This window comes from Gadus macrocephalus, chromosome 7, assembly GCF_031168955.1.
Source record: "Gadus macrocephalus chromosome 7, ASM3116895v1".
Lineage (NCBI taxonomy): Eukaryota > Metazoa > Chordata > Actinopteri > Gadiformes > Gadidae > Gadus > Gadus macrocephalus.
The window spans coordinates 9808468-9834494 of NC_082388.1; the positions used below are offsets into that span (position 1 = coordinate 9808468).

The 26027-nt window shown below is 45.2% G+C and overlaps 1 protein-coding gene across 1 annotated transcript in view; it reads left to right on the forward strand.

Annotated features, from left to right (window-relative positions):
• The first annotated feature begins 5486 nt into the window (after positions 1-5486).
• kctd16b (potassium channel tetramerization domain containing 16b) overlaps positions 5487-26027 on the forward strand; it is a 47692-nt gene continuing 27151 nt past the window's right edge. The window contains exon 1 of the mRNA XM_060056472.1: positions 5487-7237. Coding sequence (XP_059912455.1) covers positions 6397-7237 — 841 coding nt within the window. The 5' untranslated portion in view covers positions 5487-6396. The remainder of the gene's footprint in view (positions 7238-26027) is intronic.

The following is a 26027-nucleotide window of genomic DNA, read 5'->3' on the forward strand; positions in this document are numbered from 1 at the left end:
TAGATCAATATTTAAAATCAACCATTTTTTTATGCTACAACATGAGTGAGTTCACCTGCAGGCATTTGCAACAACACTAACACCAAAAGAGAAGAGTAACTAATGGGATATTGATCAATCTGTTACTTCCAGAAGTCTGCTCTGTTGGACAGCAGAAATATAGACTGAGCAAATCTATCACACAGACATTAAAGCATTCTGGGGGTTTTGGGTTTGATTGGGCTCCATGGGGATGAATCTGCAATGATGGCCCGGCCCCTGATTATGAACGGTGACAGGATTGGTGATGTGGCGCGGTGCATTCAAAGCAGGCTTTTAGCTGTATGGAGAACCAGAACTGGCAATCACGATCAACATCTCACTATTGTTATTGTACTTTATACAACAGTTAGTTCTGACCAAGTCATTTGATTGGACAAGAGGCATTCCATGAGCGCTGATATAGAGTATAACAGCACTGGCACTTTTAACTGTACATGCATCACTCCGCTTTACAGGTGTTCTTATAACCTTAATTTTATTAACAGCCTTTATGTAGCTTAGATTGCGACAAACTTTGGACCGCAAAGAGGAACATGTTTCCAAACATATTGAATTACGAATGGCCATCAGAAGAGGACGAAGGGAACGTAACGTAACGTCACATAAAGTAATATGTAGACCTAGACAAAGTAGCAAGCTAGTGTGTTTATGTGTTGCTTGGCAACAGTTCAGTCCCAGTCCAGTTGCGGATCTATTTGTGTTGGTGGAGCCAAATAAATCATTAAATAAACAAACAAATGATAATCTGTTGTGGTTTATTACTGTTAACTAATAAATGGTGCTTTTAGAACTGCAATAGCAATATCACACTCGAGGTCGTGCTGTTGTACTGAATATCGGCACTGCTGTGAGACTGTGATTATCTTTGGCACTCGGCCTGCGGCCTCGTACGCTACGACCGAATCATAGCCGTACTGATATTCAGTACAACAGCACTCCCTCTCGAGTGATAGTGCTTACATTTACCCAATCGATAAGGTTCAAAACTGTAGAGTGTAGTAATGGTGTTCTTGGGCAACACACACACAAACACACACACGCACACACACACACACACACACACACACACACACACACACACACACACACACACACACACACACACACACACACACACACACAGATACAAGTACACAAACAACACACACATACAGGCACTTAAAACACACACACACACACACACACACACACACACACACACACACACACACACACACACACACACACACACACACACACACACACACACACATGCCACGCCTCTAGGCTCTCCAGCAGGCCCAGTTCTTCTCAATTATTAATTTCCCCCCAAAGAATGTGTGTCCCGCTCCCTCCCACATCCCCCTTTCTCGACGACTCCCCCATCCCCGTCCTGGCCCGCCTCCCCCATCCCGCCGCTGCCCCTGTCAGCAGCACCATTAAGTGCACAATAAGGAGCGCCACGGCCATCTGCGCTATCTCCCTCCGACATTAGCCACACACAAGTAACCAGCGCCGCTCCCCCTCCACCCCCCACACCCACGCCTCCCCGTAGCAATTCACCGTGACTCCAGGCTGCAAGTGGTCCTCCCTTATCACACTGCATTCTAAAGAACGAGGGCCTGGGAAGGGAAGGAGAGAAGGAAATGCTAAGGAGAGATGGACAGATGGTGAGAACGCTGGAAAAGGAAATGGTAAAAAAAAAAAAGGAGGAGGAGGGAAGAGCCAGAGACGGCGACGAAGATGAGGAATCTGAGAATGAACGAGTGCGACGGTTCTACACATGGTTTGTAGTTTGTGTCTAATATATTTTTCGACTTATATGTAGGTATGTGTTGATGTTCTTCAGCATTAGTATGGGCCTGCTCCTTTGGGTTTATATTTTTACTTAACTTTTGTATGGGTTCTATTTTTGGTTCCGTTTGTTTTGAATCTAACTTTGAGTGAATAAACTAGGCTTATTTCCACAAGCCTTTGCCTTTCTTTGGTGTAAAGGCAGATTGAATTCAGTGGGCTGAGGTCCTGGATCGTAAGCCTCCCTGCTGTGCTTTGCATATCTGCTGATCTATCTTTAAGGCTTGCCGTCACTCAGCCTGGCACCACCAAATTATGGAACGCTTGACGCACAGGATTTATTTGGACCATCTGGGGCTGGCCTATAAACACCTTTCATACAGCTTTCAGAGGAACAACGTTTGTGCTTTGACTTTGTCCAATGCACTCAGGTGATAAATTGAAATCTCTTGGCAAACCCAAAAACCAACAACGTTCTATCGCAGTGCTCTTTTTGGAAGTGATTCATTGGGTTTCTGCTTTGTATTTTCTTTCATGGTTTTGTGTTTGGTATCGACAAATAAATTCAATTTTAAAATGTCTCAATAAATAAGAACAGAAAACAAGTATTTTTTTCTCCCCATTTCTCAACCTTTCATCTTTGTTCCCTTTATTTCATGAAAGAAACCTCCCAATTACATTTGATTTCATCTACATTTACATCACTTGTTAAATTAACCTGTTGAATTTAAAGAAGGAAACCAAAACATTGTATAATGAATTCCTATGGTTCTGCTCATCATTGAAATTTTGATTAATCAGCATGAGATATCATAATACAACATAACAAATTGAATTACATACTATCCCATTGTAAAAGGGAAATAGGCAAAAATAAGATTGAGTTTGATCAATCCACAGGTTAAGTGCTGCCCTAAACTGTCAAAGTGATCAACACTGTAGTATGGATATCACGGATATCATTCTGAATCAAGGGCATTCATCAACCTGATTGATGTCTATTGAGTGATATGTTTTCATCAACACTAAACATGAAGAATAGCATGTCAGTAGAATCAATGGATTTCAGAAATGGTTTTCAGCAGAGTGTATTTATCTGTTTATCTCAATATAAAATCAGTTTTGCTAAATATCTTGAACACATTACATTAGCAAACACAAGCAGCGGAGAGCCATGCTGTCTCTATGGAACGTGAGCTGAAGAGGAGTGAACTGCACCGGCCACAGCACTAGAACCCTGGCCACCCGGTCAATCTGCTGCTCCTTAGATAGAAGAACACTGGGGACTGGTGTTGTACGCAACAAATATTTATGATGACGAAGACACACTGTGACCTACTTCTGTGGGGTTGCACAGGTTTCAGCCATCCAGTCTGCTTTCATATTCTGTCCTTTACCGGCCCTTCTTTATTATAACATTCAGTGCTTTTTTCTGCCATGTGATATGTTTAAATATATTTTTATTATCACACACACACACACACAAAAACACACCCACACACACACACACACACACACACACACACACACACACACACACACACACACACACACACACACACACACACACACACACACACAAAAAAAGTGTGGTTGAGACGATAGCTTTCTTTCTCCAAAGGTCCAATGGCTTGAAAAATTCACTTTATGAGATTTTCTAACGTTAATTTGAGTTCCCCTAGCCTATGGTCCCCCAATAGCTAGAAATGGCGTTAGGTTTAAAACAAGCACTAGCTTTCCTGCTCTGCCTTTGAGAAAACAAAGCTCAGAGGCGCCGATTTGGAATATTCCCACATGTCGTCATATGGGGACATGTTACCTCCCTTTGTGTGTATGACCGTGTGAGCGCTACATGTGTGTGTGCGTGTGTGTGTGTGTGTGTGTGTGTGTGTGTGTGTGTGTGTGTGTGTGTGTGTGTGTGTGTGTGTGTGTGTGTGTGTGTGTGTGTGTGTGTGTGTGTGTGTAAATATACACAATGTAACACAAATGTTGTACACTTTGTTATTTGGATAACCGTTCTGCTGTTGGTGTTATGGCGCATAACACGTCGGGTTCTCTGACGTCTCTGGTATTTCCACAACGAGACTCGTAGTGGGGGTTATCTCAGCCATGGTTGAGAATGAATTTGGGGAAAGGAACTTTGGCTTTGACTCCCTGAAGCACATGAACCACGACATGGAGGAGAAAGGGATTGTTGACCGCGGTTGGAGACAACCGCGGTCAACAATCCCTTTCTCCTGCATGTCACGGCTCAGTGTACTTCAGATTGATGTGGAAGTGGAAGAACCAGAGATGTCGGAGAACCCGACGCAGTCGTTTGAGATTCCCAATATCGTCTATGATATATGTGATAATATATATGATATGATATAGATATCTACGTATAATATGATATTATTTAGATATAGAGCTCCAGGATTCCCGCCAGAGCACCCTGAGTGTTCTAGATATTTACAGAACGTGGCCAAAGGCTGCGTGCGCCTCGCCATTGCGATCCATCCACTGTAAACACGAGCGCATCGTACCGTGGCCGCAAGCTGCTCAGAGCCACACCCCCACCCTCCACCTTGACCCGCCTCTAAAAAACAGCATTGTGGGACTGGCTCGTAGTGGCTGTAATTCTGCACTAAGGCTGAATTTCTTGAACGTCTTCAAGTACTGTATTAGGGGCCCACTAACACCTATATATAAGCATCAATAAAGTAGCATGGGACCATGGGACCTTTAAGTAAGTAGCTGTCCATGGTACTGAAGGTTATTTAACAACATGTATTTCTGTAATTTGCACAGCATTATTGCGCTTAAGAATCAACCGTGGCTGGTACCACTACCTCTTGAACACTTTACACTTACACTTAACTACATCTCATTACTTTTTATTACTCATTACCATTTTTTTGTTTCTCTACTTATTATCACTTGCTTTATATTTTTCATTTTTACTTGTCTTTATTTACAGTATCTTGTATTGTTGCTGCTATTTGGCTGTTGAGGAACTTGGCCTACGAATTTTACTCTTGAGTATTTTTACAATAAGATCTAATAAAAGTAACGGATTCTGATTCTGAATATGTTCCATTTATATCCAGAGGGGGACGCTATTGCTCACTCGCAGCCAACAATCAACTTACTTCCCATGTTGAGGTCTACATATTAGAACCGGATTATGAAATAATTGACAGTGAGCATTGTCAATGGGGGGTAATGGGCTATTTCGTTTGGAAGATTAACTATTTTCCTTCTGGTGATGGAAAGTAAAGTAGGCCTAATCATGACAACACTAAACATATCGGAATGTGTGCCCATGTTTGAGATGCATCAGCGTCCTGTCCTCCACGATGGTGCGGCCCTATAGCAGCCTTATCGCGTAGGCCACAGTTAGTAAGAAAACATACACAAATATGATTGTGTATGTGGCTCACATTGGCTCTCACTCATCAGCAAGTTTGCAGCCAAGCATGAAATACGATTGAACGATGATAACCTTTAGTTCCGCTCTGATCGACCGGTCCACTTCTGACCCGGGCATATGTCCGTTATTATAGCCACTCCAAAATAGGACGCAGTCCGTAGTGGCCCCTCACTCCTCCATCCGTTTCCTCATTGTATTTCTCCGAGTCGGAAGAGGAGGAGGAGGAGGGGGAGGAGGAGGAGGAGGAGGAGGAGGAGGAGGAGGAGGAAGGCAGAGGCAGCATCAGCATCAGCACCAGCAGCAGAGCGGTGGCACCTCCTTGCACGCGACGTTGGCCGTGTGAGCGCCGAGGAGGGGTGTGAAGTGTGTCGGTGGCAGAGCGACGTTTCTCCCGCTTCAGGATCGACAAACGAAGGGCTCCGAGTGATGGGGGGAGGATTGGACAGATTTATACTGGTCTCAGTCTGGAACAAGTGAGGTCTTCGGAGAGGGAGAGAGGACACAGCCTACAGACCAACATCGGACTCTCCATGGTCGGGAAATGGTCTGTGAAGTTTTTCCATTCGGAAGAACACCTTTTCTCGTGGAGATAATTTCTTTATCCACCCCGGAGGAAGTCGACGTCGTGTGAGAGTAAGTAAGTTGAAGATAAAGAAAAGAGCCGCCTCTCCACGGGGGTCCTTGCACATGTGGACTGTCCGCGTTCTTTACGTGCAGGCTGCTCGGTGTTTACTGGGACCAATTTCAGGACTTTTAGTACGAAAAAACAGACTACAAGTTCCTTGGACGACGGGTAACAGCCCCCTTGCTCCTCTCTCCTCCAGCAGTTTGAGCAGATCCACTCCCTTCTCCCGGCTCTAAGGACCAAGCCTTCACCTCTTCGATCGCATGATGGATTTAGTATATTGTCTTTAACCTGCAGACAGAGGGCTGCTGGTGCTTTGGGGGATTTGAGCCACTCTTAAACACGACCCCCTCTCTCGGTCTCCACTACAGTACCGTGCAGGGGATGAGCGCACGCCGAGAGCATCCTCCCGTCACCTCGCACTGCGTTAGATGTCAGGCAAACGATCAACCCCGTGCACGTCGAGCCTCTAGCTCACTTTAAACTCTGTTGTGTTCGCTGTTTGATTTCCAATTGGTCGGTAGACCCGTCCTCTCCCGGTGAGATGACGGAGACCATGGCGCTGAGTGGGAGCTGTAGGACTAACGCAAAGGAACCGGGCTCGGGGCAGAACAGTTTCCCAGATGTGGTGGAGCTAAACGTGGGGGGGCAGGTGTACTACACCCGTCACTCCACCCTGGTCAGCAACCCCACCTCTTTTCTGGGTAGGATCTTCTCCTCCAAGAAGGACGCAGCCCACGACCTGGCCCGGGACCCCAAGGGCCGCTACTTCATCGACAGGGACGGATTCCTGTTCCGCTATGTGCTGGACTACCTCCGGGACAGACAGGTGGTCCTCCCCGACCACTTCCCCGAAAAGGGACGGCTGAGGAAGGAGGCCGAGTACTTTCTGCTGCCCGATCTGGTCAAAATCTTGACCCCAGAGGATCTCAAGCCCTGCAGCCCCGATGATTACTTCCACAGTGATAATGAGGACGGATCCCAGGGCAGCGACCAGCGTGTATGTCCCCCTTCCTCCCTGGTGCCCGCGGACAGGAAGAGCGGCTTCATCACGGTGGGGTACCGGGGATCTTGCACAAGGGGCCGCGAGAACCAGACCGACGCTCGGTTCAGGCGTGTGCCCCGGATTATGATCTGCGGCAGGGTGGCCCTCGCTAAGGAAGTGTTTGGGGAGACGCTGAACGAGAGCCGGGACCCCGATAGAACCCCTGACCGGTACACCTCCAGGTTTTACCTCAAGTTTAAACACCTGGAGCGGTCTTTTGACATGCTGTCGGAGTGTGGGTTCCAGATGGTGGCCTGTAACTCATCAGTCACCGCTTCTTATGTCAGTCAGCATACAGAAGACAAGCTTTGGGCCAGTTACACAGAATACGTCTTTTACCGTAAGTAGCTTTGATCATGTCAAGCGCACATACACGCCCACAGGCGCACACTTGCACGTACATACGCGCACGCGCACGTACATGCGCACACACGCACACACACGCACACACACACACACACACACACACACACACACACAAACACACATACACACACACACACACACACACACACACACACACACACACACACACACACACACACACACACACACACACACACACACACACATAAGCACACTCCCACCCCCACACACGCCTACACATTCTCGCCCGAGTAGAGAGAGATGATGTTGGTGAGCTTTCATATGAGTGAACCAATGCTAACCGGTTTGATTATGGCAATTGGCAACCATTGCTTGGAGTTTTTTTCAAAATCAGTTCTTATGGGGGATTTGAACAACTACCAACAATGATTTGGACAGAGTGACTGATTGGCAGAGGACAAGAGATATGAGAGACTGCCAACTTGTGAGAAGCACAGACGGAGCCCATGAACAGAGTTTTGAGCCTTCTGGCTAATACACACAAGCTAATAATATATAAACCATTGGTGTACGTCATACATTTCTATTGTGTCAACCAAACTGCAAAAGGGGTGAATTAACTTGAATGACTGTGACCCATTACTGATTTATTTGATTCCAGAATGTGTCAAAATGAATGGTTTCAACAAGGTCACAATGCAGCCAGATGGGATTCTGCTTTTTCCAGATCTTTTTAATGGATTTTCAATCATTTATTTAAATGGTTGGTTTCAATAATGTGAATCAATCCAACTCATGAATGATGTGACATGATTGTGACTGATTGTTCCATTAGTTGTCATTTGTGGACAAACTGAGGTATTGTTCAATTCCTAAAAGCCTTGTATTGCCCCGAATGAAGTATAATGCGATAGTCTGAGAGACAGCGATAGTCTGATAGATAGACTTTAGTCTGAAGTTAAAGTGAAAATGAACTTGTCCTATTAAATTTTAGTTGGAAATAATACTCTTCTATGTGGCCCTTTGCATGAAGCATCTCTAACATCCATATTGCAATCAGTCAAATAGTATGACTTTGCATTTATGACCATGAGATGGAAGATCCCTTTCTCAACGACTTGTTCTGCACCACTAAACAGACACACACACACACACACACACACACACACACACACACACACACACACACACACACACACACACACACACACACACACACACACACACACACACACACACACACACACAAACACAAACACACACACGCACACACACACAGCAGTAGCAGCGGCAGCAGCATAAGTTATCCCGGTCCTGTGGAACAAAGCCAATTAGTCATGACTCCTGGGTATTTGGTGAGAAAGTCAAGCCTCTGTAATCTTTCCCAATGAGCAAAGCAACTTTAGCCTCCAACAAAAAAGCCAACCAACCGCCGCCCTGATTATCGCTCACTTTGTCGGACAAATCTTACCGTCCATTGCAACATGCCCCCTCGTATTAAGTACGATTTCATTAGTATTTTACATCCCTTCAGCTTTTCTTTTTTCTTAATCAGCAAAAACGTGCGGCCCATCTGGTCTTTTTTTTAATAGTCGGTAAATATGTAGTCGCCTCTGGTTATCTGTGAAACGCTGCCAGCAGCGTGAGGAGAAGGAGAAGGAGGATGATGAGGCTCTATCTTAATGGGTACAAAATGTTTTGATAAAACATCAGCTTCCTCCTGCCAGCTCCTCTCTCACTCCTATGCCCGGCCGTCAAAGCAGAGGAGCATTTGTTCAAAGCGATCACTGGCACCACGGCTGGTGCACTACTCTACCCTCCCACCTCATCCTGACCGCTACACCATACTCTCTACTCCCCACGCTGAAAGAACCCTCTTTCTAACACACATACACCCTTCCTCCCCTCGCTCGCTGAAGCAACCTGACAGACCAAGAACCAGAATACATTTTCTAATGGCTCTCATCATATTTTCCTGTGCAACAAACCACCCCATAATGCCAAATAGTTCCTAGTATAATATTCTACCGCTGGGCGATACCTGCTGCAATGGGCATGGCCAAGTGACATGGTACAAGCATCCCAGCACCATAGCTCCTGGCTGCAGCTTAGCTGTAGCACAACGTGTACAAAAGCCTTGTCTGTGATTGGACGGCTGCCAGCCACTGATTGGCTAACCCCGCCCCATACGAGCTTGAGTGGGCTGAGGTGGAAGAAGAGTCAACTCTCCACTGAAAGATACATGAACTGGGCTGCTGCTGCTGCTCAATATTCATGACGTTCCAGTTTGAGCCCCACAAACCTCAGAAACATAACATCCACTGGCGGATAATTGTCCTCATTGTTAAAGCATCGCAGACGTAAACGGGGACATACTTTCTTTGAAGTGAATGGAAAGAGGAACAATCTGCTCTGTGGCTCTTCATTATTGATTCGGGAAGCATAATTTATTGACAGTTTTACCTGTCGAAAGATGATTGACCATTGTCATGCAAATATATTGTCTTGATGATATATCTCACATCATTAGAATAGCAATATAGCCACTGCCAACACTGATATGCTCCTAGTCACTGTGTGTGTGTGTGTGTGTGTGTGTGTGTGTGTGTGTGTGTGTGTGTGTGTGTGTGTGTGTGTGTGTGTGTGTGTGTGTGTGTGTGTGTGTGTGTGTGTGTGTGTGTGTATGTGTGTGTTTGTGTGTGTGTGTGTGTGTGTGTGTGTGTGTGTGTGTGTGTGTGTGCGTGTGTGTGTGTGTGTGTGTGTGTGTGTGTGTGTGTGTGTGTGTGTGTGTGTGTGTGTGTGTGTGTGTGTGTGTGTGTGTGTGTGTGGGTCTGCGTATGTGTTTGTGTGTGTGTGTCTGCGTATGTGTTTGTGTGTGTGTTAAGAGCAAGAGCTCACTTCACAGGAAAAATATTTACTCCTCAAATAACCAGTCCAGCCTTGTTTATTCCCTTATCTCTATTTCCACTATGCATTGTATTGTTTTAGATTAAATTATGAGAAAGTAAGTCATATATACAGTACATACATATTCCTTATACATGCATGGTAGTGAATGTGAGATGAAGGACAGTGAGTTTAATTAAGCAAGTGAGGGTATTAAAATATAGTGCCAATACCTTCAAAGCTGTGTTTTTTTGGACACATTCACGCTGAAGGACTCAGACTCCATAAAGGCTTTCGACGTTATCCAAGGCAGCTGATTAATCCACCGCCCTCACACAATCATACGGACGTTCTGTCACAGTCAATGAGATACTTTGTCCTGAGTTCGTCTGTGATGATTCAAGGGTGTGAGACAAGGGCAGCTGATGAAAAGCGCTGATTTCTGCATTTGCCCGTGCATCCTACGAAGCATCTACAAGCAGCCTACAGAGATGAACTTCAAAAGACCCAGAACTTTAGCACTTCCAACACACATGCACAGACCAATACACACCGAAACACACACTGACACACACTGACACACATTTGCACACCAATACACACAGAAACACACTGACACACACGCACACACATTGACACGCATGCACACACCAATTCACACACACTGACACACATGCACACACCAAAACACACAGAAACACAGAAACACACACACACACACCAATACACACAGAAACACACACACACTAACACACACACACACACGTACACACACACACACACACACACACACACACACACACACACACACACACACACACACACACACACACACACACATACACACAAACACACATGCATAGGACTTTGAGGTTGCGGTGACATCTGCACGATAGACATACATGTATGCATGGATGCATGCATGAAGCCAGAGAGAAGACTTGTTAAAGGTCGCCCCATGGAATCCACGTAGTGTCCCTAGTTTTTCTCCCTGTCATCTCCTTGTCCCCAAGATTTATCCCACTCATGTCTGGCCCCTCCCCCAGAGCCCCCTGGTCCTTCTCCACCCCGTACTCCTTCTTAGCCATCCAATTTCTCTGTCCATTAGCCTTCCCCTCACACGCAAATATACAGAGACACACACAGATAAATACATGCACACATGCACGCACACGCATGAATGCACACGTGCACACACACAGACACACAGACACCCAGACACAAACCCACACACACACACACACACACACGCACACACGCACACGCACACACACACACACACACGTACACACACACACACACACACACACACACACACACATACAAACAGGCCCACACATCATTTGACTCTTTCGCTCCATGCCTTGAGGGCCAGGGAGCAGAGCAGTGGTACCAGTTGTGACTTTAAATGGCTCACTGGGCCCCACCTCTCCCTTTCTCCCGTCTCTCCCTGTCACCCCCTACCCCATCATTTCTCACTTCATTTCTCTCTCTCTCTCTCTCTCTCTCTCTCTCTCTCTCTCTCTCTCTCTCTCTCTCTCTCTCTCTCTGTCTCCCCTCATTTGCCTGCTTGTATTGTTTGCTTGGCACCTTTTGTTCCCTGCCTCATGTTGTAGATTTTGCCAATTGATTATTCTGAAGCTCTCTGTTTTGGTTCCGTCTCTCGTTGTGTCTGTCTTTTCTATCCGTCTGTCTCTGAATCTCTCGTTCTCTCTGTCTGTCTCTGAATCTCTCGGTCTCAGGTTAATACCACGGTGGCTGAAGTCATCGACCTTTGTGTTGAATGCCTAGCAGTACGACGATGGGCAGGGGAGCCTATTGGCCTGCCCCTTTGCTTTCCTGTTGCCTCTCATTCTACAGCCACACCCCTCATGTCTCAAGGCTTCCCTCTCCCCTGTCCCTGCTCTGGTGTCTTGGTGTCTGCAGTGACTGTTAATGAATCACCGTCTGGTGACAGGTTGCTTTACCGTAGACGATGCAACATCTACAGATGCAATCAGTCATGTCGATGACACACACATTTGGGCATCGTTGTAAAATATGGTTGCAAAAATAAGGCGAAAGTTGATCTTGCAGAGATTTCATTGTACTGTTGACATGTGCCTCAACAAAGTGTCTGGCATTTCAAAACCCCCTTGAAGATGACCTTTGCTGTGGGAGTGTGCATGTCTGTGATATGGTTGGCAGTTAGCTGGTCACACAGTTGAGCAACTCCTTTTACCATAAATATGAACTGGCAGGTGAGTGTGTGTTGTGTGTGTGTGTTTATGTATGTGTGTGAGTGTGTGTGTATGTGTGTGTGTGTGTGCGTGCGTGCGTGCGTGCGTGCGTGCGTGCGTGCGTGCGTGCGTGCGTGCGTGCGTGCGTGCGTGCGTGCGTGCGTGCGTGCGTGTGTTTGGTTGTGTGTGAGTGCGTGAGGGGGAGTGTGCATCACTTTATCCGTAAGCATGTTTGAATAGAGATGAATCGATGACCCGTTGTACATTTTCATCACAAGGCATTTAACCTAGCTGGTTAACACCAGGACAAAATCATTAATCGTCAACTCAATTCACATTCAGGGCGCCCAGCCAACCTCTACCCATCTACAATGTGTAACGTTCTGCGTTAATGGGCTTCCCCTACTCCTCCCCCAAGACGCACCACCACCATCACCACGACGACTGCTCCCTATCCCCAGCTTCTGCTGGTGACTACATTACTGAGACTGCGGCCCGGGGACTCAAGTGATTAGCTCTGAAGGAGACAAGAATTGACAGCTCAGAGCAGGGGCTTGATAAATGCAGCTGCTACTTGAGGGGCCTGTGACCACACACATACACAAACACACACATACACACCCAAACACATACACATGGACACTACTATACACATGCACATATACGCACGCACATATACACATGCATACACACGCACACACACACACACACACACACACACACACACACACACACACACACACACACACACACACACACACACACACACACGACTATACACATGCATACACACGCACACACACCCACACACACACATGCACACATACACGGACACTCACAGAGTCACTTCCGCCACTCACCGCAGGTTTATAGCAGTCGTCTTCTCTCTGGTTGTGAACAGCGACAGAGAGGAACAGAGGCAGGGTGTTGCAAAACATTGTGGTATGAACCTCACGCGAGGGCCATGATGATTACGTCATTTTTGGTTCATGCCGGCTCGCGCAGTTCACACACTGCGACTGTAAATGAGGCTGAACTGCTCTTTACTGAGCAAGCTTTCGCCCTGTTGACACCACCGACAGTGTGTGAATGGCGAATGTGAGGTAATTGTACGATCGCAAAATGCTTTTAAGTGGCTACAAAGGCTGGGACCAATCTAAATTCAGTCTCTGCAGTCGTTAAATAAGGGATGCATATCATTTGATAGAGTCAGTCAGGTGTTTTCTTTTGGTGCGATCACTTTTTCTGCTATTTCATTCAGCCATAGGGGATCTCACTGTGAAAGAGAGAAACAGACATATGATGAAACTTGAGGTGAGAAAGGTAGAAGGAGACTGGGGAATGAGCACAGAAAGAGAGGGAGACATGAGAGCGGGAGAGAGAGAGAGAGAGAGAGAGAGAGAGAGAGAGAGAGAGAGAGATAAAGATCTCATTTAGGTTGAATCCTCATTAAGGTCACCGCTGCCTGTGGTGTGACATCACATCTCAGATTTCTACCCAATATCAGATTCCAGAAAATAGTATGAGTTTCTGTTGAGAAGACAAACTGTTGCAAATGGCCGTCGCTTGGTGGCCACACACAGGCCAGAGAAACGGCACACAGGAAACCCACCTGATCACAGCGAACACAAAGATGTGAGATCAGAGCGAGTGATACAGTGACGAAGGCCAGGAAGACCTTTAGCCTGAGAGTAAAGCTACAAGTACAATAACAGGAATGAGAAGGGTGGATGCACGAAGAGAGAAAGAGTGAGATATAGAACGGGAGAGGAAGAGAGAGGGCGAAGTGTACAGATAGATGGGGGATGTCAGGGTGGAAATGAGAGACAGAGAGGTGTACAGATGGAAAGAGAGAGGGAGAGACTATCAGAGAGGCAAAGGATCCAGCGAGGGTTAGACAGAGAACGCCCCAGAGACATGAAGAGTGAGCGAGGTGTAGAAAGGCAGAGAGGGTCAGAGAGATGAAGGAGATGGAGCCATTGAAAAGGACACAGAGACAAAGAGAGGGAGCCCAATGGAGAGGGGCAGAACTAGACGGCAGAGAGTCAAGGAAACCGGGTTATGAAAAGCGCAGATGAAGTAAAGAGATTACGTGAAAGACACAAAAGAGGAGGAGCAGGAGAACAACAGCAGCGATCCAGAGGGTCTCCTACGCAGGCCTACAGGCCATCAACAATTGATGTCAATATTCATACACACAGGTACAAGCCATACCTGTAATCTAACCCATTTAATTGCATTAGAACAATGTACCCCTCTCAAGCTACAGCCACGGCCTCTCTATACGGGCCCTTAACTCCTGCCGTCCATTAGAGGGCCAGCCGCCCTCTCCGTCCATCAATCTGTTTCCTCTTGGAGAGCGCGCTCCGCGGTGGGGCAGGTTGATGTATAAGCCGATGCCTTTCCCCCGTTGTGATGGAATAAGTGCTTGGCGGTGCAGCGAGGTGTGGAGCGCCACGCCATAATAATAACAACGCACACCCACACACACACACACACACACACACGCACGTATACACACCCACATGCACACACACACACACACACACGTCCACACAGGCACACTCAAACACACACACACTGGCACACACACATTTCCACACCATTACTCGAAATTCAGGCTACTGCAATGCATCAAAAGCCCTCATATTACCGCCGCTGGCGTGTGGTGCAGCTCCGTTGGAGTCCAGGATGCTGTGAAGTAGCATGGCGGCAGTAAATAGCATCGCCGATGGGTGACTGATTGTCAAGGTTCACATTACAGGTCGTCCAGGTCTTATGTTAGTGTTGCTCAATCATGCCATGATACGTGCTATTGTTAGACGAGCCCGGGTACATAGTAGGTGTATTACGCAAAAATACATATGGGGGCAATCAGGGGGTCAGGCAAAGAGGAATTTAGCATCACCATTAGCTTCCTTTTTAGCCTTTATGAATATCTTTTGCCAATGGCAGAGAATCTTAAAAAAGGTTCTACATTCTAGAAAACCCAGATGACTCTTGTATAAAAGCCAATCCATTACTATGATTATTGAATGTTTGCATTGTTTAGAAGGGCTAAACCACGTTGTCATGGTCATGCAGTCATAAACATTGGACAAGGCCATGGTCATATGGGAGCTTGGTCTCCCATCCCTAATGCCTTGAATATAACTCATGGATCAAACACAGATCCATGTATCATCAATTATAATCGAAAATATTTGAACAGATATCAAACTTTACTGATGTAACTTTAGTGTCCCTATAAGACTTTGTTTTTTTCAGTAAAAGTCTGTCTTGACCTCTCAAATTTAATCAGATGACGAAATGTTCACGCAGTGAATTGAATCCTCAGTATTAAACACTAGTTTGTTGATAAATGTTGGAGGTTTCATGACCTCTTTAAAAAATAATTTCATCATAATTTCAATCGGGAGAGAGTAGTACCTAAAATTAACCACAACATTTAACGACACATTTCTGATTAGACACCATCAAATTATTCTTCATGGGGTCGATGGATCCATGATGGAAGTGCACTGGGATATGATTATCCCCTGATGCTGTCTGGACCCTGGTGGGGTGACTGTGGATATGATCCCCCTGATGTGTCTGGACCTGGTGGACTGCATCTCAGAACCTCACAATGAGTGAGGTTCTGATTGGAAGAGCGATGAGGGGAGTGGCCTGCAATGACTGTCGACTGCGTTATTGAACTTTTGCTTCAGCTACATACTTTCAACATAACTGCATTGTAATGATCACACACAGATATGTAAACAAAATGCATATAGGTGAACAGGGGCGATCCAGGTATCATCTTGAAACACTTGAGTTGTGGATAGGATGTGGAAGTGGTTTGCATACGAAGCCTCTTTTTTTTGTGTCTGGCTGAAATGGAGGCAGCTCGCTCACGCGTCTGTTTGGTTGTCTGTCCATCAAGACGCTACAGCAGGGCTGAGAGGGGGTGGGCGGTGGAGGGGAGGCAAGCTGTCAGCAGGGCTTCACGTTTATGGTAACGTCGCTTTGGTACATTTCTCAGATCACAATTGAAATTCTCAAAACTACTTGTCCAATCCTCACGTCATTGTGTCACTTGTGCACATCAAAAAAAGCGGTTTCTCATTTCTTGTTTTGCTATTTGTACAAACAGTTTTGAGAAATGCACTTAGGCCTACTGTTTTGACAAATGTTGAGGATGATTCGAGAAATGTACCAAAGCGACTTAGAAAAACGGTAAAACAATCAGGACCACGCGCAGCACAGCTCATTCTGGCTCTGCCGTGCTTCAGTGCAGATCAGAGGGGCAGCGGAGCGTGCTAAGCGTCGTGAGCTCCTGGTCGTCCACCTGTCCTGCGTCGCTTGGCCGTCAGCGCCACGTCAACCCGCTGCTCTATAATGTTATACACTCTCCCCGGGGCCGCGCTTCACAAACCATTAGTTTGTACCTTGGAAAACGATCAATGTACAAAGAATGCGGTCGTCATTTATGATCATTAGTGGCACCGCTGAGGAGTTCTGTGCGGTCACACAACAGAAGATGAATCTGTGGCTGTCGGCGCTCTGGCCGCTCACTGGCTCATTCAGGCAGCGCTGAAGACGTCTGCTTGGGCCCAATATCAAGTACATTGCGTAGCTCTCGGCCACCCGGTGAATTTTCCATAATTCCCCTGTTGAATATTAACTAAGCTAATAATAGGCTACATTAAATGTACGCTAGCTGCCCCTATATGTAAGAGTGATGGGAAAGCTTGGAAAATCTGATGTGTTATTTAACACGGTGAAATAGTAGGTTAGTTGTGGTGTTCATCAATAATGAGGAGAAGTCCCTCCTCCACCACAGCCGCTGAAGGGCCGAATCAGTTGGAATACAATCAGTTGGGGCTCTAGGTAATCAATCCTAATTAACGTCATCTATAATAAGCCAAGGGTCCTCAAATTGCTGAAAGTGTAAATTACCTCGAACTGCATTTAAATATGCCGTTATTATGTAAAAAAAAAAACATATAGTTGTTCTTTAATAGCGTAATCATATAGCATCAATTCGTCTTTCTAGGTTTTCACTTCACAATGTCACAAATGAACCAACACTGCGAAAAACAGCGTGTTGCCAACCAGCGACTGAGGGGTTACTGTTCGGATGTGTGCATGTTCGCTACCTGCGGGGAGACCTTCATTGTCAAACTTATGTTTGTGTTAGATGGGAAAATACAATTTACTCCTGGGGGAACCTGTGTTAGCTGTGCTGAAGTAAGGGGGTGTGTTTGGGTAGACCTATATATTTATTTAGCCCACACGATTTAACATGCAGTACAACATTCCTCATTCCATTATCAATCCCTTCATAAGGGACTTCTCGAGACGCGGGTTTGTCAGAACAGAGTGGGCGGTGCCCGGTGTCTCAACATGTCTCTACTGAACGCATCTTCACCGTGTATGACTGTGTGTGTGTGTGTGTGTGTGTGTGTGTGTGTGTGTGTGTGTGTGTGTGTGTGTGTGTGTGTGTGTTCCACATGTTTGTGTGTGTGTGTGTTCCACATGTTTGTGTGTGTGTGTGTGTGTGTGTGTGTGTGTGTGTGTGTGTGTGTGTGTGTGTGTGTGTGTGTGTTCCACATGTTTGTGTGTGTTTGTGAGTGTGTACGTGTGTGTGCAGAAATGAGGAGAAGGCAAATAGAGCAGGACAATTATCAGCATCCATCACCTCAGAGTCTCAGTTTAGCCAATTAAAGCAATCATGGTCTGGCATTTGGGTGTGACGCCTCCTTTTAATCATTATGTCGTCCTTTGCCCCCCCCCCCCCCCCCCACACACACACACACACACACACACACACACACACACACATACACACCCACACACACACACACACACACACACACACACACACACACACACACACAAAAGCACACACACAAAAGCACACATACACTCATTAGATAAGCTTAGACAGAGCGGCACTGACTTTTTACCTGCTAAACAGCTAAATGAAAGCAGGAGTCACCATCTTATTACACGATGTCTGCATCAATGGGCCAATCCCATTCATTCCCATTAGGGGCTTTTGTATGTGTCTGTGTGCGTCTGTATCATAGACATACAAAGATATGGACGTAGCGCCCGTGACGTCACCTCATTCGATAGCAAAGCTTTTTGTATTGAGGGTGTAGCTTTGCCTTCTGTGTAGCGTCTGCATCGTCTGATATTTTCGCCACCAGCAGCAGAATCTATTCATATTTGTCACATTGAGGGCGGGCTCAACTTCATCAACTTTTGAACAAAATAGGATTGTTAAGACCATAGAATAGATAATGTGAAGATGAACTGGCAAGTGAGATCCTGAACAAAGAAAAAAAGGTTGGCTTTGTTTGACAAAAATGAAATCGCTCTTTCTTCACGTTCATTTGTGCTTCAACCTAACTGTTAGAGGAACTACATTCTAGTCTCGAGTGAACCACCTAGACTAGAGGCTGTTAGAGGAACTACATTCTAGTCTCTAGTGAACCACCTAGACTAGAGGCTGTTAAAGGAACTACATTCTAGTCTCTAGTGAACCACCTAGACTAGAGGCTGTTAGAGGAACTACATTCTAGTCTCTAGTGAACCACCTAGACTAGAGGCTGTTAGAGGAACTTTATTCTAGTCTCGAGTGAATCACCTAGACTAGAGGCTGTTACAGGAACTACTTTTCGTCTCTCGTGAACCCCCTAAAGGCTGTTAGAGGAACTACTTCCTACAGTCTCTCCTGAGCCCAACAGCAGACGTCATGGCTGCTTCTCAGTCTATGTTTGTATGGAACCATACTCCAATGCTATCCTTACCGCCTATAGTTGAACTGACCACCATCACATACAGACAGCTGGCCCTGGAACAATGTCTAGAATGCACGCCACTGTGTTTCATTGCATGTACAATTGTTCTTATTGTCAAACAAACACACGGTTTGCAAGGGAATACAAATTAAGTTGATTCAATTATTATTTTCTGTGTGTGGGTCTCTATAGCTCCTGATTTGAGTGTGTAAATGGACTCTAGTAGCGCAGATGGTGTGTTTATTCCATTCTCCCCAAAGGATCCTTCGGAGCATCACATTCTGTTGCTATGCACACTGGTCTTTGGAAAAAAACTCCCTGGTTCATTTCAAACATCTCACCTGGAGCCTACACAGCACTATGGCTGCCACCGCCAGGGCTGTTGAAGCAAGCACATCATTTATTTTTTCTTTGTTTGCCAATATTGTTTTTATTTTCTTTTGTTCTTCACACTTCTGTCTCAGAGAGTTTTTTTTTCCGCATGTTTCTCACCAAACCTCTTTTCTCAAATTGTGCTTTTATCTCTCCCCCGTCTCTCCCCCCCCATCCATTGTTCTCCATCGTACCACACTATCACAAGTAAACCCAACAAAGATTTCTTGCCATATTTACATTTTCATGTAAAATATCATGTTGTCATAAACACAATAGATAGACAGTATTGCAAAGTTATGTTAAACATGAATGGTATCAAGGCAGCAGAGAAACTGACATAGTTTAAAGACAGCGCTCACCATGGAGTCTTCGTCCCATGGTGAGCGCTGCTGCCATTAACACTGCATACCCGGGGCTCAACCCGGCATGTAAACCAAGCGATCCAAAAGCCAGTAAATAACCTCAGACGAAAGGTCAGCGGGAGACTGATGAGTGAGCACTCGCTGGAGCCATTCGTAAAGTGAGACATGGCTGGCTCCTTCGCTGGATGATCTTCTCCAATCCATAAGGAGCCACAACATGCCAAGTGTGTGGCTACAGGGTGAATAGTGTGCCTAGAAATAAAATGAAAAAATTGTGAGTAAATACAAACAACACATTTTTGTATTTGCAGCATTTGCTGCTGCTGCTGCTGCTGCTGCTGCTGCAGGCACTTGCTTCCATTTATGGTAACGGCTAAATAATAGAAACAAGTATACTGTGACATGGTATACTTGGTACACTAGTATAATCACTTCACACCCTTTACAACCATTTTCAGCTACCGGGCTATACACAAAGTAGCCCTTTCTACTGATTTACAAACACTTCCGATGCCATCAGTTTTGCGATTTGATAAGAGAGAGAGAGAGAGAGAGAGAGAGAGAGAGAGAGAGAGAGAGAGAGAGAGAGAGAGAAGAGAGAAAGGTAGAGTGTAATATGGAACACACTATGGTGTCACCACTGCCCTCCTATATACACCCTGGTCTCATGCAGTGCTTCTTGGCTCATCCACACATCCAACCCCAGGATAGCCCCATATCCCTGTCCCCGGGCAATTCCCTGCCTCTGTAGCATATAAAATGAAGCACAAAAGCGCTCACGTGAAGCCCGTCGTTATGAAGGTGAACCAATCAGCTCACACCTCAGTGACCATTCAAGTGCTCCGTACAAATGTTGGCGCCGGTGTACTTGAGCCATGCGCGTCTTTCTGTCTCTATGTCAATCGGACAACAATTCGGATGAAATATTACTCATTGGAATATAACAATCAATCTCCAATGGATCCTTTAGATGGTATTCCTTCCCTGCTCTATATGCAAATAGCCACATGCACCAATGTTGCCTTAGTGCCTTCCCAGAACCACTGTGCCGGCGTCCCTTCCAGCCTCACACCAGATGTGCTTGAGATGAAGGACAGTGATGCACACAAATGGATTTCTTGAGAAATGGCAAAAGAGGCCGGCTTACGCAATGTGCAAGTAATGCAAGCGATGCCCGTGTTTTTTTTTGGAGGAATTGGCCGTTTCCATGACAACACTGGCATGCAAAGGAGCAGTTACAGAGATCCAAATAGCTTTCTGGTGTGAGGTCAGATATGCAAGTGTTCACATTGCAGTAGCAGTTGGGATCGGATCTTTCACACATCGGTCATTATTTCATGTGACGGTAATTTGTCTTAGATGAACGCATACTTACGCAGTTGCCGGTGTGGCTAGTTGTGATTGGATTGCCGCAAAGAAGCAATTAGGCGGCGTGTCCAAAACAAGGTCACGGTCTGTCCCCCCTAACTCTCCCCTCGGGCCACTCACAGTAGTGTTGACCTGTTCATCACCTCCCACAGACACGTTGAAAAGGACCGCTCATTGTCACTTTCAATCGCACCATTAAGCTGGCTAGCATATGTGTGTGTGTGGTTGGATATGTGAGCGTTTTTTTGTGTGCACTGTGTATCTCTCACACAAAAACCAACACACACTCAAATACACAATTGCACACACACACACACACACACACACACACACACACACACACACACACAGACACACACACACACACACACACACACACACACACACACACACACACACACACACACACACACACACACACACACGCGCACACACACATACACACACAAGTAGTACAAAAAAAATACACTGAGACATCACTCATAGTGCACACCCACACATCCTAATGCATTACCATGGCATAGGACTCCATTATATGAACAGGGTGGTAGAGAAAATAAAGAGTGAGAGAGGCCAAGAGAGAGGCCAAGAGAGAGGCCAAGAGAGAGAGAGAGAGAGAGAGAGAGAGAGAGAGAGAGAGAGAGAGAGAGAGAGAGAGAGAGAGAGAGAGAGAGAATGGATCTTGTTTCGGGCTGACTGAAGTGATGGGTTTTCGTACTCATGCTGAGCTGCGGACCATCGGGCAATATACATCTTGATCCAAGCTCTTGTTTGATCTGAGGTCTGAAGCCCAGTGTTAAAATGCTGGACCAAGATGACTATGTTGAAAACAATGTCCTATATACACATCAACATTGACATCCATCAATCTCATAGAAGTTTATTGAATGTCTTAATCAAAAGCTATGTAAGGTAATCTATTTATGCATGCATAATTGATCATCATTCATTTAATGCATGCGGTGGGTAAAACAGGAACATACAGGGGTTGGACTGGCTCAGGGATGCTTAGGGATAAAGAGTTGGAAAGTCGATTCCATCTATTCCCTTACATGGCATCGGAGCGGGAATGAACTTCAAAACATCTGGGGCACACATCGGGGGTGGTGAATCCAAAATATTATACAGAGCAGTATTTGTGAGGGGGTTAAGAGCTAGGCTTCAACCGTATTATCCGACTCCCTGAGTAGTCCCGTGTGGACTGTCCTTATCCAGTCTGCTGTTTTAATTATTTCTTCCCTGCTAGGTGTATCAGATAAAAACCTCAGCATTTCTTTCGGAGTCTTTGTGATTAATTTCAAAACAGAAACCTGGCATCATGAGTATTCTCACTGCACACACGGAGCAACTGTTTTGTTGCCAGGTTCTTTCTTTGTTAATTATAGAACAAGAGAGTCTTATTTAAAGAATAATCAACCCATGTCTGCTCTCCATGTCCCTCTCTCCCCTATCCTGAGAGCGCACACACACACACACACACACACACACACAGACACACATACACACACACACACACACACACACACACACACACACACACACACACACACACACACACACACACACACACACACACACACACAGTCACACACACAGAACAAATACAGATGGCATTTAACGTGAATCAATTTATTTTGAAAGGAATGAAAACAGAATGTATGAAATAAAACAGCTCACCGATATCAACAACATTTGTCTGTAGAGTAAGAGTGAGAATCCGAAACACATTGGCCATCTGGAGCGCAGAGACAAATCTTAGATGCTCGAATCGATGTGCCAGCAGCTAAAAACAAGCATACAGAAAATCTTTACTTGCACTACGCTGGCCGCTGTTTCAAATGGAGTGAGTGGGTTAGAGGGACACGCCATTATCATAATGCATGTTTCACTTGTTCTGGGATAGCAACTAGACTTTTTTTTACTTACAATTGTATTTTACTGATGACAATTGTCTGCAGTAAAAAGCTTGAGCAAAGAATATACACCGGGTGATATGTCAAAAGTTGAATCATTGAAATGTTACTAATCATTTTCAAACATAAAATCAGCCATTCATTTACCAGTGTCTAATTAGACGAATGGCTCTAAAACAGCTTGTCTGAATCTTAAAGTGAATGAAGCCTTGGAAATAAATACACTGAGCATTTCGGACTTGTTTAATTAGACATTCAACTGATGACAACTGAAAAGACCGGGGAAAATGCTGAAAAAAGAAGAGACTAAAACTGTTAATTTGGTTCTGCCCTTTGATGCTGTAATTATGATAAAGTGTGATGTGATAAATAAGCTTAATAGAAAAAAAGTGCAGAAAGCCTGCTTACTCAATAGTAGAGGTAATGCTGCGATGCTGCCTTGCATGCTAATGCTGTATCATATTGTGGAGATCTGCTGATTAGAAGCCCTCTCCCCCTCCACTGGAGAGGTCAACGTGTTGGCATAGAGCTAGCTTCACCTTGGCTCTGTCAACTGCCAGGATGCTTCCTATAACCTTGATACCTCAATATCTAGGAGGCTGCCTTGTTAGGTGCCGACTTTGTGAAAGTGGTTCACAAAGTAAGCTGGCCTAACCATGCAGGCTCACGTGACAACGCAAAAAAGGTTAAGTTATATTTACAATAGGGAGCAAGCTGATTTGAACCATTGATGCTTCCATGAAATTTAGCCATATCAGGTACCGAGTTAGGGAGTTTCCTATGCCTCCTGCTGGTTTGGGACAGTCCTAAACCACCATACTACCTATATTTTCCACCTATAGGAATTATCCTGACAAGTTAGAGACAGCCCTTTATGAAAATGTTCAGTGTTGCGGCTGAATGGAGGAAATAGACTGTGGTCTGTAGGAACACAATTCCCTTAGTGACCATACATTAGCATCCCATGAAAAAGGATTTTGATGAAGAAGCTATTCTCTATATACCAGCTTTAAAGTGCCTGTGAATATCATCGGGTTTTTTATGTTAGAAAGTACTCTATGATCTAATACATAGTTAGATCGTATACATAATTACCTAATTCATAATTATAGCCTAATACAAAGAAACTGGTGTACAATCCTTATGTTTTTGCGAACCTCGGTTTGTGAAGCTTCTAAACTGCTCTGATCTCAGGAACTTTTTAAAAAAACGTTTTTAAAATATCGTAGTGTGCATATGCTTTGCCAAATGCGTCTGGCCCACTCCGGTTCTGACAGGTTTTCAGCAGACCTGGCAATGTGTCGGGCCAATCCCAACTGCCTGTCTGATATGGGGCGGGATTGACACTATGAGTGACAGAGGAGCGCCCTATGGGAGTCCCGTGTTCCGTTGCTCTGATTGGTTGTAGGTGCAGAGGCTCAATGAACTGAGAGTTTCCAGACTAATGGGCCTTTGGAAATTGGTCTGGGATACGTAAGGCTATTACAGAAGTACTATTCTATAACATTTTTGTTTGTCAGAAGAACACCAGCTGTGCTCGTGCCTACTTGAAATGTGTAGAGATTTATTTGAAGCACACCATAAACGAGGACACTGAATAACCCTCTTTGCGGGGTGCCCTATATGCCCCATCAAACACAGAGAGTGTGCATGTTATAAAAGAAGAAAAATATCTGACCTGAAACCAGTTCATGTGCCTGATCTCCACAAGCTAGCTGCTCTCCTCTGAGGCACACGAGATGAGACTGCTTTGGAAATTGTGTGGGGAAAGAGAAAGAGTCTGGATAGTCTCTGGGGTCTTGGTTCCACTCGGAGGCGAGCATATGGTAGAGGAAATAAAATACACGCACACACATTGCACAGTTTTTTTGTTGCAGTAGATTTAGATGTGACAAACTCAAGATGAGTAAGATGAGTTTTTGTAACCTATAATCCAGATGTAGTGCAAGTTGGTAATTACTTCTGGAACTATATGTCTGTTGTTAATTCTCAATCCTTGTTTTTCTATTATTACTCATTGTATTGTAGTGTTTTCTTTTCGTATATCTTGTTTTTTTTCCTCTTCTTTCTCATCTTCTTCACCACAGAACAATTCATCAAGTTATTTCCATGGCTTCCTCCCATGGCTAGGAAGATAAATTGCTTCATTGATTTGCTGTGCTGAGGGTAATCCTGACATAACCCCTCCAGCCAAATTCAGGAAGTTTCTGTAAGCTTCCCTCTATACAACCCACCTATTCACCTCACGTCTCTGCTCGTCAACTTTTATTAAAAGAGGATAGAAACAAACTAGCTATCACCAAATGTGACAACCTTATTATAACTTGCATAGAGATACTACATAAAAAAAACCTAATTACTTCCAGATTGACGTCAAAAACTTGCTTCACTCCACCCTCTGTGAAAGAGACAGGGAGAGAAAATACAGAGATGTATTTGTTTATCTCTATCCGTGGTGTGCTGGTATAGCGTTTGTAGCTCCACCACTCACTCACACCACCAGGGAATCAGAGTCATCATTGTCATTGTTCAGTTTGTTCTGAACAGGCAGGAGAAGTTGTGATCTCAAGAGGACTGACCTCATGTTTCAACACTTATTCAGTCTTAACTCCTCTTTACTTCTCAGCACTCCCTCTCTCCTTTCTCGCTCTCTGTCTGTCTCTCCGGAGAGAGCGTATTGCATGGTGCATTGGTTAGGGTTGCACTTATGAAGAGTATACACTCCAGGATGATTCATGATAGTTGTTTTTTTGTGTTTTCCTCTGAAGGTTAGCGCCAGCGACGGCCTCAGAGACAGGAAGCACAGCAGCAGGAGTAGTGCTAACCCTGTAAATAGCACACACACGCACACAGCTGGGTCTTCTTTTTGTTACTGCTTTTCCAAAAATA